General features: G+C 40.4%; 1 protein-coding gene across 1 annotated transcript in view; it reads left to right on the top strand.

The window, feature by feature from the left end:
* Window positions 1-14,434, top strand: part of sspo (SCO-spondin) — a 103,169-nt gene that overhangs the window by 48,023 nt on the left and 40,712 nt on the right. Inside the window, exons 51-70 of the mRNA XM_047158090.2 lie at window positions 542-664; window positions 786-915; window positions 1,003-1,128; window positions 1,213-1,304; window positions 2,282-2,452; window positions 2,601-2,771; window positions 3,771-4,023; window positions 4,154-4,200; window positions 4,310-4,480; window positions 4,712-4,846; window positions 4,980-5,122; window positions 5,202-5,296; window positions 6,369-6,418; window positions 6,509-6,679; window positions 6,762-6,932; window positions 7,044-7,123; window positions 7,930-8,099; window positions 8,211-8,257; window positions 9,519-9,719; window positions 13,679-13,849. Coding sequence (XP_047014046.2) covers window positions 542-664; window positions 786-915; window positions 1,003-1,128; window positions 1,213-1,304; window positions 2,282-2,452; window positions 2,601-2,771; window positions 3,771-4,023; window positions 4,154-4,200; window positions 4,310-4,480; window positions 4,712-4,846; window positions 4,980-5,122; window positions 5,202-5,296; window positions 6,369-6,418; window positions 6,509-6,679; window positions 6,762-6,932; window positions 7,044-7,123; window positions 7,930-8,099; window positions 8,211-8,257; window positions 9,519-9,719; window positions 13,679-13,849 — 2,718 coding nt within the window. The remainder of the gene's footprint in view (window positions 1-541; window positions 665-785; window positions 916-1,002; window positions 1,129-1,212; window positions 1,305-2,281; window positions 2,453-2,600; window positions 2,772-3,770; window positions 4,024-4,153; window positions 4,201-4,309; window positions 4,481-4,711; window positions 4,847-4,979; window positions 5,123-5,201; window positions 5,297-6,368; window positions 6,419-6,508; window positions 6,680-6,761; window positions 6,933-7,043; window positions 7,124-7,929; window positions 8,100-8,210; window positions 8,258-9,518; window positions 9,720-13,678; window positions 13,850-14,434) is intronic.

Genomic DNA, 14,434 nt, shown 5'->3' with positions numbered 1-14,434 from the left:
ATTAAATTGCTATTAAGTACAACCACCTTGAGTTGCTTTACTTTCCTCTTTTTCTAAACTGGCATAACTTCTTTTCTAAGCAAGAATCGAATTTTATTGATATTAAGAACAATAATTTACAGTTAATAAATGCACTACTGTGGAATTATCTTCCAAATTAGCAAACAAGTTACTTAAATATTAGACATAAAGGCATAAATTGTATATATTGTACTTGCATTGGTTAGATGATTGTCTCCTATGACTGTATAGACCAGGGGTGTCCAATCTTATCCAGAAAGGGCCGGTGTTGGTGCAGGTTTTCATTCCAACCAAGCAGAAGCCACACCTGAGTCTATTGAAAGCCAAGATCAACTGATTAAACAGGTGCAATCAGGTGTGGCTCCTGCTTGGTTGGAATGAAAACCTGCTCCCACACCGGCCCTTTGTGGATAAGATAGGACACCCCCGGTATAGACTTTAGGGTTTGTCTGTGTGTGAATTTCCCTTCGACTTTGAGTTATCCTCTCTTTCTGCGATTGATATCTGTGGTTTGCTGTAGGCTGCACTAATGGCCTGGTGCTGGTGACAGACGCAGACTGTGCGGCGGGTAGAGTGGAGCCGTGCCCTTTGACCTGCTCAGACCTTAACTCTGAGAGTAACTGCTCCTCCCAATGTATAACAGGTACCACTGACCTAACATAAGGGTTCTGTTATATTTCATGGCATCAATAAAGCTATCTTATAGTATCAAGCAACAGGATATTTTTCGCTACTGTTATTACTGTTTCAATTTGCTTTTCCAGGGTGTCGTTGTCCAGTTGGTTTGTTCCTTCAGGATGGTCAATGTGTCAATGTGAGCAAATGTGCATGCTTATGGGAAGTCTCACTGCTTCGACCAGGGGAAGAGGTCATCATAGACAACTGTACATTTTGGTGAGTGATGCTACACTTAATCTCTTAATTGCTCGCTCCTAAAAGTCTCGCAGAGTTAAGAGGTTTATCATTGTGTTTATTCTGCAGCATATGTCGAGATGGTCATGTCTCCTGTGACAACTCTAGCTGTAGCCCCAAATGTGACTGGTCAGCCTGGTCCTCATGGACCTCATGTGACAGCAGCTGTGGAATCGGCATACAGCAACGCTTTAGGTAGAATTAACTTCCAGCATTGAGTAGATCATTTGTAAACTATTTAAACACTCTTTATGAAATGATCATTATCTCTCCCAAAAGGTCAGTTCTGAGTCCTTCAGGAGCAGTGAACGTAGAGCCATGTGTTGGAGACTCTACAGAGGCACGGCAATGCTACACACCCTGCCCACCAGGTCAGATTCCAGCAATTTATGATTATTATTTCCTATTTCTGCTAAGCTAGCTAAACTTAGTTAACAATGGTTGTTTTTTTTTTGGCATTTGTGCCATTTGTGGTTGTGTATGTTTGATAAAGCATAAAATTTAAAGCCTTTCTCCAGCTTACTAGGACTTTGCAAGTATTCTTACATGTCATTGATGCACATCTTTAGGGGCTCTTTCAGACACAGTCTCAATACCGCCATTGAAAGTTTAGTGAAAATAATGGAAACACAGGAGCTATACTAAGAATAACAAGGAAGTGTTTATGAAATAGGCCTACTGGTTAGACTGCAAAGGTGTATTGTATGTTGTAAACCAGAAAGTGACCTGGAAATAGTATGTTAGAACTCAGGAGAGGAGGGGTAATGTCCTGAGCTGGTGGGGCATTAGTGATGAACAGGATCATTGTTGTTGTTATAGTAGGTTTTGCAACTAGCTAGCAGTTATTTAGCTAGTTAAGTACAATCATTAACTCTAATACAGTATTATAGTTATACATTAGCTGGATAAATGTTTCCTCTTTAAACTTTTATTCAGTTTGAGGGTTACACTTAAGTCTCTCCAATACGGTCTTTGTGTAATAAATCAACAAGCCATGGTGTAAGAGCTTAACATAAAGATGATAATGGGGAAAGGGATGGGGTTGAAATTTCAGGGGAATATGGGGTAATTTCCCATTTCCCATGCTTATTCATAGAACCTTGCATTCTTTATTAGTAAATTGTAATTTTACATTTTAGTGTTTTCCTAGGCATTACAAACATACTAAAAATGAATGATTAAAAGAGATTATGTTTTGTTTTACAGGTTTAAAATGACACATTCAGGGGTTCTTTAAACTAATAAGTCACCATTGTCAGATTATGATGTGATAATCAAGTGATATCTATCAAGCATACTCTATAAACCTTTATCACTTTTTCATATCCTGTTTCATCATTTTTCAAAGGAGCTCCATGGAGTGCATGGTCTTCATGGTCTGAGTGCAGTAAGACATGTTTCTACCACGTGGATGCTGTGGGACTGAGACACCGCTTTAGGAGCTGTAATCACACTGACTCCGCCTCCTGCTTTGGGGATGAGGAAGAACACGAGCCCTGTAACACATTACACTGTCCAGGTACACACAGATATGCAGAGTCTCACCCTGTTAAACAAACTGTCCTGAAGTACTTTTTATACACAACACATATATCTATAGTTTAGCACTAAATGGGTCATGCTGTGATATTTCTGTGTTGTTTTTACTTTTCCATTTGCCTCTGCAGTACATGGTGGTTGGTCAGCATGGTCTGCATGGTCTGGGTGCTCATCTGAGTGTGATTCTGGGGTTCAGACTCGAGAACGTTTCTGTAGTTCTCCCCCCCCTCTGTACGGAGGCAGCAGCTGTGTGGGACCTCATATACAAACCCGAGACTGCAACTCTCAGCCCTGCACAGGTTTCATTGTCACTATTTGAACATATAGCTTTAAGGGTTGTTTTGATTGTTTTGTTTGGTTTTTGTTTTGTGTGTGTGTGTGTGGGGGGGGGGGGGGGGGTGCATGATGGCATCGTGGTTATCACGTTTCCCACACAACTCTAGGGTTGGGGGTTCGATGCCCGCTGCCACCCTGTGTGTTCTCCCCATGCCTCTGGGGTTTCCTTCAGGTACTCCGGTTTCCTCCCCCAGTCCAAAGACATGTGTTGTAGACCTATTGGCATATCCAAATTGTCTGTAGTGTGTGAATGTGTGTGTGATGGGTTGGCACCCTGTCCACTGTGTCCCCGAGTCCCTGGGATAGGCTCCCCGCATAAAAATATTTTCTTGATTATACAATAGAGAAACAATCATTTTCTAATGAACTGTTCTGTAAAAATTAATTGTTAATTCTAACAACGTCAAAAGGTGGTTTTTGGTTTAAATATACAAATATATGCATATTTAATAAGACAAAGCCTCAAGTGCAGAAATAATTGTCAGTTTTTTAACATTTCCAGTAATTCCAGTAAGTAATTATAAGTAATTGTAAGAATGGCAATCAAGGTAAAAATGTATTGTTTTGAAAAATTATCTTAATTTATTGAAGTGTCTTTCCTTAACTATGGTTTACCTATGGTAGTTTGGGTTATTGTTGCATGCATTATTTAATTATAATAATATTTAATTATTGTCACAGTTTTACTTTGATATAACAAGGTAGGATATAACTCTTCACCATGACAGCATGGGTTTACTTTGGTGCATATGTTACCTCTAATATCAGTAGCAGTAAATCTACAGCAATTTACACAACAACCACTTATATCAGTTATAGGTTTACCCCCCCCCCCCCCCCACTCCTTTCCAAAATAAATAAATAGATAAATAATAAAAATAAATATGTTCGATCTATGCATCACAAGCCCATGCAACAATCACTAAATATCCACTGTTTTGGTTTTCTGCATGTATTTGCAGACGTGTGTCCAATTGGTATGAGCTACTTGACTAAAGAGGAGTGCCAGGCGCAGCGAGGAGGATGTCCACGCGTGTGCCTTGATGCTATGGCTTCGGTAGAGTGTGCCACAGAGTGCTACGATGGCTGTTACTGCTCCACAGGCTACTACCTGTTTAACAACTCCTGTGTGCTTCTCAGCCACTGCCCCTGCTACCACCAGGGGCTGCTGTATACACAGGGTGCCAGTGTGCCATATGATGCCTGCAACAACTGGTATGTATTCTCATGACAATGTTGTTTCCTTTTATTCAGTCTTGTTTAAATCTTTGATGGCTATGAACGTTTCACATCTTGCTGCATTGAAATGTATTCAAAGTCATGTATCTGCTTTGTGTGTTTTTAGTACTTGCATTAATGGAGAGATGCAGTGTGGCACAGTTCCCTGCCCTGGTGAGATGGATTTTCCTTTCAAGTGTTTTCTTTAATTGCTTTACACAACTCTATACACCTTGCCATGTTAAATGTTTCCACTTGTCCCTACTTGCATATTTTTATCCAGCTGATTGTGGTTGGAGTGAGTGGACGTCCTGGAGTGCGTGCAGCAGGACATGTGATGTTGGCATCAGGAGGCGGTACCGCTCAGGCACCAATCCTCCGCCAGCATTTGGGGGCCTTCCTTGTGTCGGTAACCATGCTGAGCTGGACACATGTAGCATCTACCCTTGTAGTGGTAGGTCTTTAAGAGATATGCAGTTCTAAACTATCAAACACACGTATCACATTTCATTTATTGGTCAGAAGGTGTTGATTTTTTTAACAGCATCTCTGACAGTAGCTCCAGCTGTGAGGTTTATATTAATGCACCTGTTCTAATACATTACTATTTCTTTAGTTACACAAAGACTTGTATGGCGAAAGGTTTATGCTTGTTTTGTGTGTATTTGTATTTGTGTGTTTTCAGGTGTGAAGATCCCATGGAGTGCATGGTCTGAGTGCTCAGTGCCCTGTGGTGGTGGATATAGGAACAGAACCAGAGGTCCAATCAGATCTCACGGCACACCACAGCAATTTAGCGCCTGCAACCTCCACCCTTGCAGTGAGTACATACTGTATGCATAATTATGTGTGTATATAGTATATGTGTGTGTATGGTACAGAGTTTCAAAAGCAGCCTTTCTTTCATAAATTATTTTTTTTACTGTGTCTCTTTGCTTCCTCTGTGTGCGTAGGTGATGGCAGTGGCTGTGCTGGCGGTCAGGAGTGGACAGAATGTGTGAGAGAGGCACTGCTCTGCTCTGATCTGGAGATGGAGACTGAAGTAAACTCCACCTGTTCACCAGGATGTCAGTGCCCACAGGGTTCTGCACTACAGGTGTGTAAATGTTGCTTTGGATATCTGAAAAACTGCTCCGTACCTGTCTCCATGCTTCATTATGTTGTGTGTCCTTCAGGATGGAAGGTGTGTGTCTTTGGCTCTGTGTCGCTGTGATGTAGATGGTGAACAGTATGAGTCTGGAGCTGTGGTCAGTAAAGACTGCAACAACTGGTAATGATTTCTTAACAAGTGGTTTCATTACAATTAGGTTATTAACTAAGATTAATATTTCTAGTGAATTCAAATTCAAAAATTCAAGCTGAAGGCAAAACATTGCACTCTTCTAAGAGTGTTTGCATTTTATGTAGTTTTTCGTACTGTTCCGTCTAGCACCATGGTCCTGAAGAAACGTTCCAATGTATACAAGCAATATAGAGGAATGACAATAAAAACCCACTTGACTTGATCTTGGTTGGAGCTGGTTGTTTTCCATGTGTATATGGATTGTAAATGGGATACTCCCTTCAGGTGAAGTGAGAGAACCTTGCCCCAGCTGGAGGAATTCATGTAACTTACAATCTCATTCATAAGACATGTATAAAAGAGAGTCCATGGCAGCGTTAAAGTTACAGTACCAGTCTGTGGTAGTGGCACAGGAGCTAATTTTTTGGATAGAGGTTGTCAGTTGACATCCTGTCCTTATCTATGGTCAGGAACTGTGGGTGATGATAGAAATGATAAGCTTTCAGTCATTGCAGAGGAAAATAAGGTTCCTCTGCATGGTTTCTGGGCTTACTCTCTATGATTGGGTGAGGAGTTTGATCATTCTGGAGAGCCATGGAGTAGAGCTGATGCTCTCTGCTAAGTTCCTGCTAGAGCTTTATCAGGCATGGTGACCCCAGGGCAGACCAAGGACCTGCTGGAGAGATTCTATCTCACAGGCATCTGTATGTTCATGTACAATGCACAGAGCATTAACAAGCACCTTTAACTGCCCTATGACCTTGAGTGGACAGTATCTCGGAAGGATCCATTATTTGGCTTTGCAAGTCTCAGTACTCTGTCATGTAACTTGTTTCATTGCGAAAAAACCCCCCATTTTTTAATTGTTAGGTAATGATATTACACAGATGCTTACAACATGACATTGAGAACAAGTTTTCATATCCTTTACTATAGATTTTATGTGATTTTGTTTGACTGCTTTTTCTGTATAATACTCTCTGTCCTTTTTAACATTTTCCTGAAGCGTTTGGAATTTGATTGGCTAAAATCATTACTTCTCAATCATCTTATCTTACAGCACTTGTGAATCAGGAAGACTAATAAACTGCACCCAAGTAGAGTGCAATGGTAAGATTCACCCGGGGTTCTACCTATGCTCTACCTTCTGAGAATGTTACATACTTGTATGTTTATAATCAAGTGTGTAACTCCTTGCAGTGGATGGTGGCTGGTCAGCCTGGACTCCATGGAGTGTGTGCTCAGTGTCTTGTGGTGCAGGCCTGCAGTCACGCTATCGTTTTTGCTCCAATCCTGAGCGAGCTGGTGCTGGATTGCCTTGCATCGGCCCAGACCGCCAGGATCAAGTGTGTGTCCAGACAGCATGCAGCCGTGAGTGATCCTGCAAGTGTAAAATTACACAAGCATTCGGACCTATTCTAGAGGGTGCAATTTAAAATGCCACTGTTAAAAGGTAATGGAGGATGGAGCGAGTGGACATCCTGGACAGAGTGTACCAAGTCATGTGGAGGGGGTGTGCGCAGCCGCCGACGTGAATGTGACAGTCCAGCCACTGAGGGAGGCGGAGACTTCTGCGAGGGTCTAAAAACTGAGCTTCTGGCCTGTAACATAGCGCACTGTCCAGGTACTTATGATTTTCCTTATGGTAGTCTGGTATGTTTTGTAAATGGTGTTTGTTTGACTTTATGCTTGTTTGTGTGCTATAGTAGATGTTAACTATGTGTTGTGTTCACAGTGACTCAGTGCTCAGACATTTCAGGCACTGCGTTCAGTAGCTGTGGACCATCATGTCCCCGCACCTGTGATGAACTGACTGTGAGTACAAGCTCTGCTCTTATCACACCATAGCTTTGTAAATGCAAAGCAACACCTGGTTGAATTGTAATTTTATATTCGTTTATAATTTTATATTATTTTGTTACTTCAGTCTTGCGCCAACTTTGTGGGCTTTTTCAAATCTTGGTCAGTTCTAGAGCAGGTAGGTTGGTAAACAGATCTCAGTCCTTAAAGAAGAATGAGAGCAGAGAATTAGTGTGCACTCTACTGTAAAAATTGTTTGGACAAATTGAATAACTTTATGTTTTAAGTTTTAAGATTTTTATTTAGATTTAATGGGCAGGTGTCACACAGATTTGGATTTATTAAAAGACAAAACAATCAATATTTCCAGCTCTAATCTAAAGCTAAAGGCTTTACACACAACCTTTGCAAATTTTTTTCCAATATTGGAAAAGTTTACTTGCTCAGTACCAACATGGGAACTTGTCTAGCAACTTATTATCAAGTATGTTGGGCTTAGATCTCCTTTTTCATGAATGACACATATAGTTTTTGTTAATTGAGCTAGAGACATGGATTACTACATTCATTAATCAAAAATCTACAGCTTAATTCATTACTATTTGTGTTATGGGGAAAACAAACATGCTATGCAATGTAAGAGTGCTTCTTGAAAAAGTATGTAAGTATATATGTAAAATGTGACAATCACTCTGCTTCATGACTTCAGAACTGAATGATTGTTTAGTAATAACCAAGATTTCAGAGACATTTATATACGACTGCTAAAGATTATGGTCATTTGGATGATGATGATGATGATGATGATGATTATCCCACAGCACTGTGAGTGGCGTTGTGAGCCTGGCTGTTACTGTATTGATGAGAAAGTGTTGAATGTTAACGGTACAGCGTGTATAGAGAGAGCGCAGTGCCCCTGTCTGGACTTGACCACAAGCCGGCGCATTGAACCTGGAGAGACAGTACTCACTCCTGACGGCTGCAACAACTGGTGAGGACATAGCTACAGAATGAGGGGTGTTTGGGATCAGTAATTAATGTTATTTATAACTCAAGGTCTCCTACTGATCAATTAGTTTGTTTTGGTCTTTTCTGTCTATAGTACTTGTGAAGGAGGACAGCTCACTTGTAGCAACAACCCATGTCCAGGTATGGCAAACAAACTTATTCCTATTGTGCACATTTATTTTCTTATCCATATACATTAAAGGAACAATTTATAATACTATATTAAAAGTCTTTGCTGCTGGAGGCTGAGACCAAAGCATATGCAGGTAAAAAAAAAGAATTTCACTTTGTATATGTATATGTGACCAGTAATTATCATTATCATTATCATTAACAAGAAGTCCAAAGGATCAGACAGAAATCAAAGTACAAGGCAGGCTAGGGTCAAACAGGCTAGGCGGGGCAGAGGATCGAGTTAAACAGAGTAAACAAAGTCAATAACCAGAAACGCAAACACAATATAAGGCTTGGAAATATGACAGAGACTAAGGAACTGAGCATAATACTTTGCAAAGACATTGTTTGAAAACAGTCTCTTTATACTGTGGAGTGAGTGTGTGAGATTGGATGTAGGTGTGCGTGATTAGAATGAATGTGAGTTGGGACTTGGGAGTTGCAGTCCATGGTGGCCATGTTTGTAGGCCACAGTGCAGGATGAGAAATGTAGTCACTGGTTTTCTGTGATATGACAGCTGCTTAAAATTGCAATTGCATTGAAACAGTAGCAAGCCTTTTCCATTACTAACCCCACCCCTTCTGTTGAAACTTCTGTATGCATGCTATACTGTATGATTTCCTTTTAATTGAATAGAGGGTGGAGCTAATTTCTGGGCCAGAAAAAGTTCATTAAGGTTTAAATAAGAAATTTAAATAAGAAATGACTTCAAACTTACTTTTTATTTATTTGACAGAAATTTCATATCCACTGAAAACATTGTTTCTCTTCTTGCAGTGGTAAGTCAATGTGACTGGACATGGCATGATTGGAAAGACATTTTATCCTTCATGTGAGGGACTCCCTAATGAATTGATGAGGCGCATTGAATGATTTTTAGATTTACACTCCAATTCCAGGCTCATTAACTTACTTCTTCTTTTGGCTAGTCCCGTTAGGGGCTGCCACAGCTGATCATCTGTCTCCATTAAGGAAATCTGGTTTATGATCCATTTTATCCAGGCTTGGGACCTGCACAGAGAGCACTAGCTTGTGCAGCCCCAGTGGCTGGGTTTGGTGCCCAATGTGGGTCTCAAACCCACAATCCTGAGATTAAGAGCCACATGCTCTACTGAGTGAGCTAGCTGAGTACCCAGTCTCAGTGACTTACTATTAATAGAAATTTCAAATGAACAGCTTGATAGAAAACTGTCATAACAATTTATTTTTTTCGTCTCTTGTTCTCAGTGGATGGAGGCTGGTGTGAGTGGTCCAGTTGGACGCCGTGCTCGAAGACGTGTGGTGCTGAGTGGGTCTCTCGCTACAGGAGCTGTGCTTGTCCTGTGCCAGTGGCAGAAGGGGCAGCGTGTCCAGGCCAGCAAGAGGAGCACCAGGGGCTTGGAGTGCAGATAGAAAGACAACCCTGTTCTTCAGTCACCTTTTGCCCAGGTGACACACATCTATTGTGTAAACACTGATGACACAGGTAGTTTTTTAAGGAGTGAGTGTACCGATAATTTATGTTTATTTATTTGAACTTTGACCCCACAAATTTGTTAATTTTGGTACATATGAGTCAACAGAAAAGAAATGGCTGGGTTGTTGTCCTTTCTTTAAAAGAAAATCAACAATAAAACCTCACAGTTAAAAAAGACTTGTAGTCTAGCTAACATTACCAGTTGCCTCCAAAATCACATCACGCAAGGACCTATGATAATCAACTGATTTATACTTAACAGCAGCAAAATAACAGAAGGCAAATCTCTTTTTTTAATGGTGTCCGGACAACCACCTTTAAACACAAACACTTGCCTTTAAAGCTGCAGTACTGAACTTTTGCCTTGCTATCCCCATGTCTGTTTGAAAGATAAAATTACTTGCAGAATTATTATTATTTTTTTTTTTACATGGGTTGAGCTTTGGCACTGCTCCTCTGTGTGGATGAATCTGATGGTTTGAGGAATATGTATGGGTTGTTGAGGGGAGTAATTAGCTTTATAAAGTTTATGATATTTATGGGTGATACAAATTCCTAAATATTTAAATGTTTCTGTGTTTATTTTGGATGGAAAAGAATTAGATAATGTTGAATGACATGTAAGGTTTATAGGCATGGGCTCACTTTTCTGTAGATTCATTTTATATCCAGAAATTTTTCCAAAGGTGTCTAAGAATCTAATCAGTTCTGGTAGGCTTGTAAGTGGATTAGACAAGTGTACAAGCATATCATCTGCATAGAGAGATATTTTATGTTCAATGCCTCTTCTGTAAATTCCCCTATTGGTAATCTGGTCGTGTAAAGCTATAGCCAGTGGTTTGATCACTAATGCGAATAGAAGTGGCCCTGTCTTGTGCCACGTTGTAAAGGGGATGTATAAAGGACCTTAATCCAATGGATAAATTTTGGACCATCGGGCACATCAGATGGAGTCAGATCATAGAGAATATTTAAGAGCTGGCATATATTAGAAAACAATTGTTGATTCTTGATGAATCCAGTCTGATCACTGGATACTATAGAAGGCAGAACATTTTCTAATCTATGAGCCAGCATTTTAGCAAGAATAATTGCTGTCTACATTAAGAAGAGAGATAGGAAGATAAGAGCCACAGTCAAGAGGATCTTTATTTTTCTTAAGGTTAAGTGATATGACTGCTTGTCGCATAGTTGGAAGCAATATAACGGAAGAGAAAGATTCCTCAAATACACTTAGTAAAAGTGGAGCTAATTCATTTGTACATTTTTTTCAATAAAATTCATTCTGAAACCCATCTGGGCAGGGGGATTTTCCATTTTTCACTGACATTTCTGCAGCTATAAATTCTTCAGCGGAAAAGTGTTATTCAAGTTCAACTGCTATTTCAATTGATGGAATGTTAACCTTATCAAAAAATGAAGAAAACAAATTCTTACCCTTAAGTGATTCAGAAGTATACAGTTTTGAATAGAACTTGTAAAAACACTGATTGATCTGCGATTGCTCTATATACCTAAGACCTGATTGATCCGGTCTGACTTGCCATGTTTTACCATCGATTCTCATCGTGGCCCTGTGTGTGCGGAGTTTGCATGTTCTCCCCGTGCTGCGGGGGTTTCCACCGGGTACCCCGGTTTCTTCCCCCAGTCTAAAGACATGCATGGTAGGCTGATTGGCATGACCAAAGTGTCCGTAGTGTATGAATGGGTGTGTGAATGTATATGTGAGTGTGCACCCTCTCCAGGGTGTACCCCGCTTTGTGCCCGATGCTCCCTGGGATAGGCTCCAGGTTTCCCCGTGACCCTGAAGGAAGGATAAGTGGTATAGACGATGGATGGATGGATGGATGGATATATATATATATAAAAAAAATCATGTATTTATTTATTTTTCACACCAAATTGTTGAAGCCCCCCGGGCGCCCCCTGGATGGACTGGCACCCTGTCCAGGGTGTACCCCACCTTGTGCCCGATGCCCCCTGGGATTGGCTCCAGGTTCCCCTGCGACCCTGAAGAAGGAGTAAGCGGTAGAAGATGGATGGATGGATGTTCTAGAAAAGCAAAGTGCGCAGAGTAGAGGTGTAAGAACCAGATTAAGTAAGCCAGTGTAAGTTATTTTTAATTTTTAAAAAAAAAATTTAAGGATAACGTGGGGTTGGCATTTTAGGGGTTTGTGAGATGTTCACGGAAGAGGTGGGTGTTTAGCTGTTTATTGAAGATAGTGACAAATTCTGTGGTCTGGATTGAGGTTGGAAGTTCATTCCACCACTGAGGGACAGTTAGTGTTAAAGTTCTGGAAAGGGACCTTGAGCCATGCTGAGTAGGCACTACTAAGTGTCGGTCATTAATTGATTGCAGATTGCGTGGGGGAATGTAAGCCTTCAGGAGAGTGTTGAGGTAGGAGGGTGCTGTTCCAGACAAGGTCTTGTACATGAGCATCAAGGCCTTGAATTTGATACGGGCGGATACAGGAAGCCAGTTGAGGGAGATGAAGATGGGTGTGACAAGGGTCCTTTTGGGCTGGTTGAAGACGAGACATGCTGCTGCATTCTGAATCATCCGAAGGGGTTTGATGGAGCTGGCTGGGAGGCCCAAGAGTAGTGCATTGCAGTGCAGTTTTGTGTAGCCTGTTCGGTGAGATAGGGACCGATTTTCTTGATGTTGTACAGAATGAACCTACAGGACCATGCAGTTGTTGAAATGTTGTCTGTAAAGGTCAAGCTGTCATCAAAAGTCACCCCAAGGTTCCTGGCTGTCCTGGTTGGCTTGAGTATGGTTGAGCCGAGTTGTACAGTGAGGTTGTGTTTGACTGAGGAGCAGGCTGGGATGATGATAAGATCAGATTTTAACTTTAAATCAGACAGAACTAAAAGGGGCATTCCTGGGGTTTTGTTATGTTCAAGAAATACTTTTTAAAAAAGCGATCTCTGAGTCAGTCTTCAGTCCCTTGTTGTCGCCACCTCTACAAGTTGACAGTTGTCGCCACTTCTACAAAACCAAAACCACCTCTCCAAAACCATGCCGATATTTATTCTTGTTTTAGCACGGGCTCTGTCGCCTTCTCTTTTTGACTGCAGATTCTCAGGAGTTCAAGGCATCTTGGTTTTGACAACAGCTGATTTCCTAGATGTCAACGATGATTGCGTTTAGACAGATCCAGATTAAAAGCAACCATCTAGATGACAAGTTTAAATTCTAAGCAACTGTTGTAAGAGCAAATTACAAACACTCCACCATCCTCAGCAATCACACATACGATATAGTACCCGGCTCGTCTTATTTCTGTTTAGGGACTTGACAGAACCACACAAAGACAAATGATGTCAATCTGACATTTCCTGTGAAATCCGACCCAACAGCTCAGATTGTAAATCATTATTATAAGCTTACCGTTGCGAATCGGGGTAAGTTAAGGAGATAGTTTTGAACACTGATGTACTTGCTCAATGAATTGATTTTTGTTCATTTTTAACCAAAAAAGATCTGTACTGCAGTTTTAAGTCTGAAAAATCAGGGGATGGAAAATGCGGACTGAATAAGTGGATCACATTTTCTTTGCTGTCAACTGTAATTTCATTTAACATAAAAGCAAGAGACAATAAAAACAGAGTAATGCAATGATATGGCAAACATTCAAATAAACTCCTTATAGCAGTCTAGTATACAAACTGCTGCATGAATAGTCTGCATTGTAATTATCACATGAATTACTTCAGGTTTCAGCAAACTCCATATCAACTCCTCACTACCCACACTTAACTCAACTCTGACTATGACGCTTAACTTGAGCTGTTCTCATGTTGAGTACAGTCTTCTTACTAGAAACACTAACATTGGCTTAAGTTGTACTATGCCCTTTTTTAAAGTATGGTTTACTGGTCGTGTAAGTGGAAGGTCCTGACTGCTTTTGTATGTCTCTCTCCTCTCAAGTCCACGGTTCATGGGGATTGTGGAGTAAATGGTCGGAGTGTGATGCATGTGCGGGTGTGTCTGTCAGGAAGCGAGAGTGTACCAGCCCCCCTGCTAGATTTGGAGGTCTGCCATGCCACGGCGAGTCCCTCCAGACTCGTGGTTGCCATGACAACCAAACCGTCTGCTCAGGTCAGCTTTCCTCATACTCAGTGTCCTTTGTTAGGTGGGGGTGCAAAAAAATATATGAATATAAACTAATTATATATTTTACACACTTGATTCTTAATAATCAAGGTTGTTATTTAAAACAGAAACAAATAAATACTCTATACTGTACACACATTATTTGCATCAGTTTGGCAAATTGCTGCCATGTCTTGTCATTCGAATGTTAATGCATTAATATTCCTGATAAAATAATGAATTTTTGTTGGTGTCATATCTCAAGTTTGATTATTTTACAATAATAGCACATCCTGTCATGTTGTATTTTCTTTATACAACAGCAATTTGCTAACCATTACACATTTCTTTTATGAATTTAGGAATGGAATGTCATTCTTTTTATCTGTTTTAATGCTGTAGTATAAATGCAAAACAAGTTAGGTTCTGTTAACACATATTCATTACAAGAGCTATAAATAGTCAATCCCTAATAAGTTCCACTTCTTTCTCCCTTTTTGATGTTAATAAGAGCAAATTGTAGTTTGTCATGTCACCACAGTACACACAGTTCACCACAGTATTATGAAGACTTTTTTTTTTTTTTTTTTT

Source organism: Ictalurus punctatus, chromosome 1 (genome assembly GCF_001660625.3).
Source record: "Ictalurus punctatus breed USDA103 chromosome 1, Coco_2.0, whole genome shotgun sequence".
NCBI classification, from domain to species: domain Eukaryota; kingdom Metazoa; phylum Chordata; class Actinopteri; order Siluriformes; family Ictaluridae; genus Ictalurus; species Ictalurus punctatus.
The sequence above is the reverse complement of the archived record's forward strand: the minus strand, read 5'-3'. Positions and strand labels throughout refer to the sequence as shown.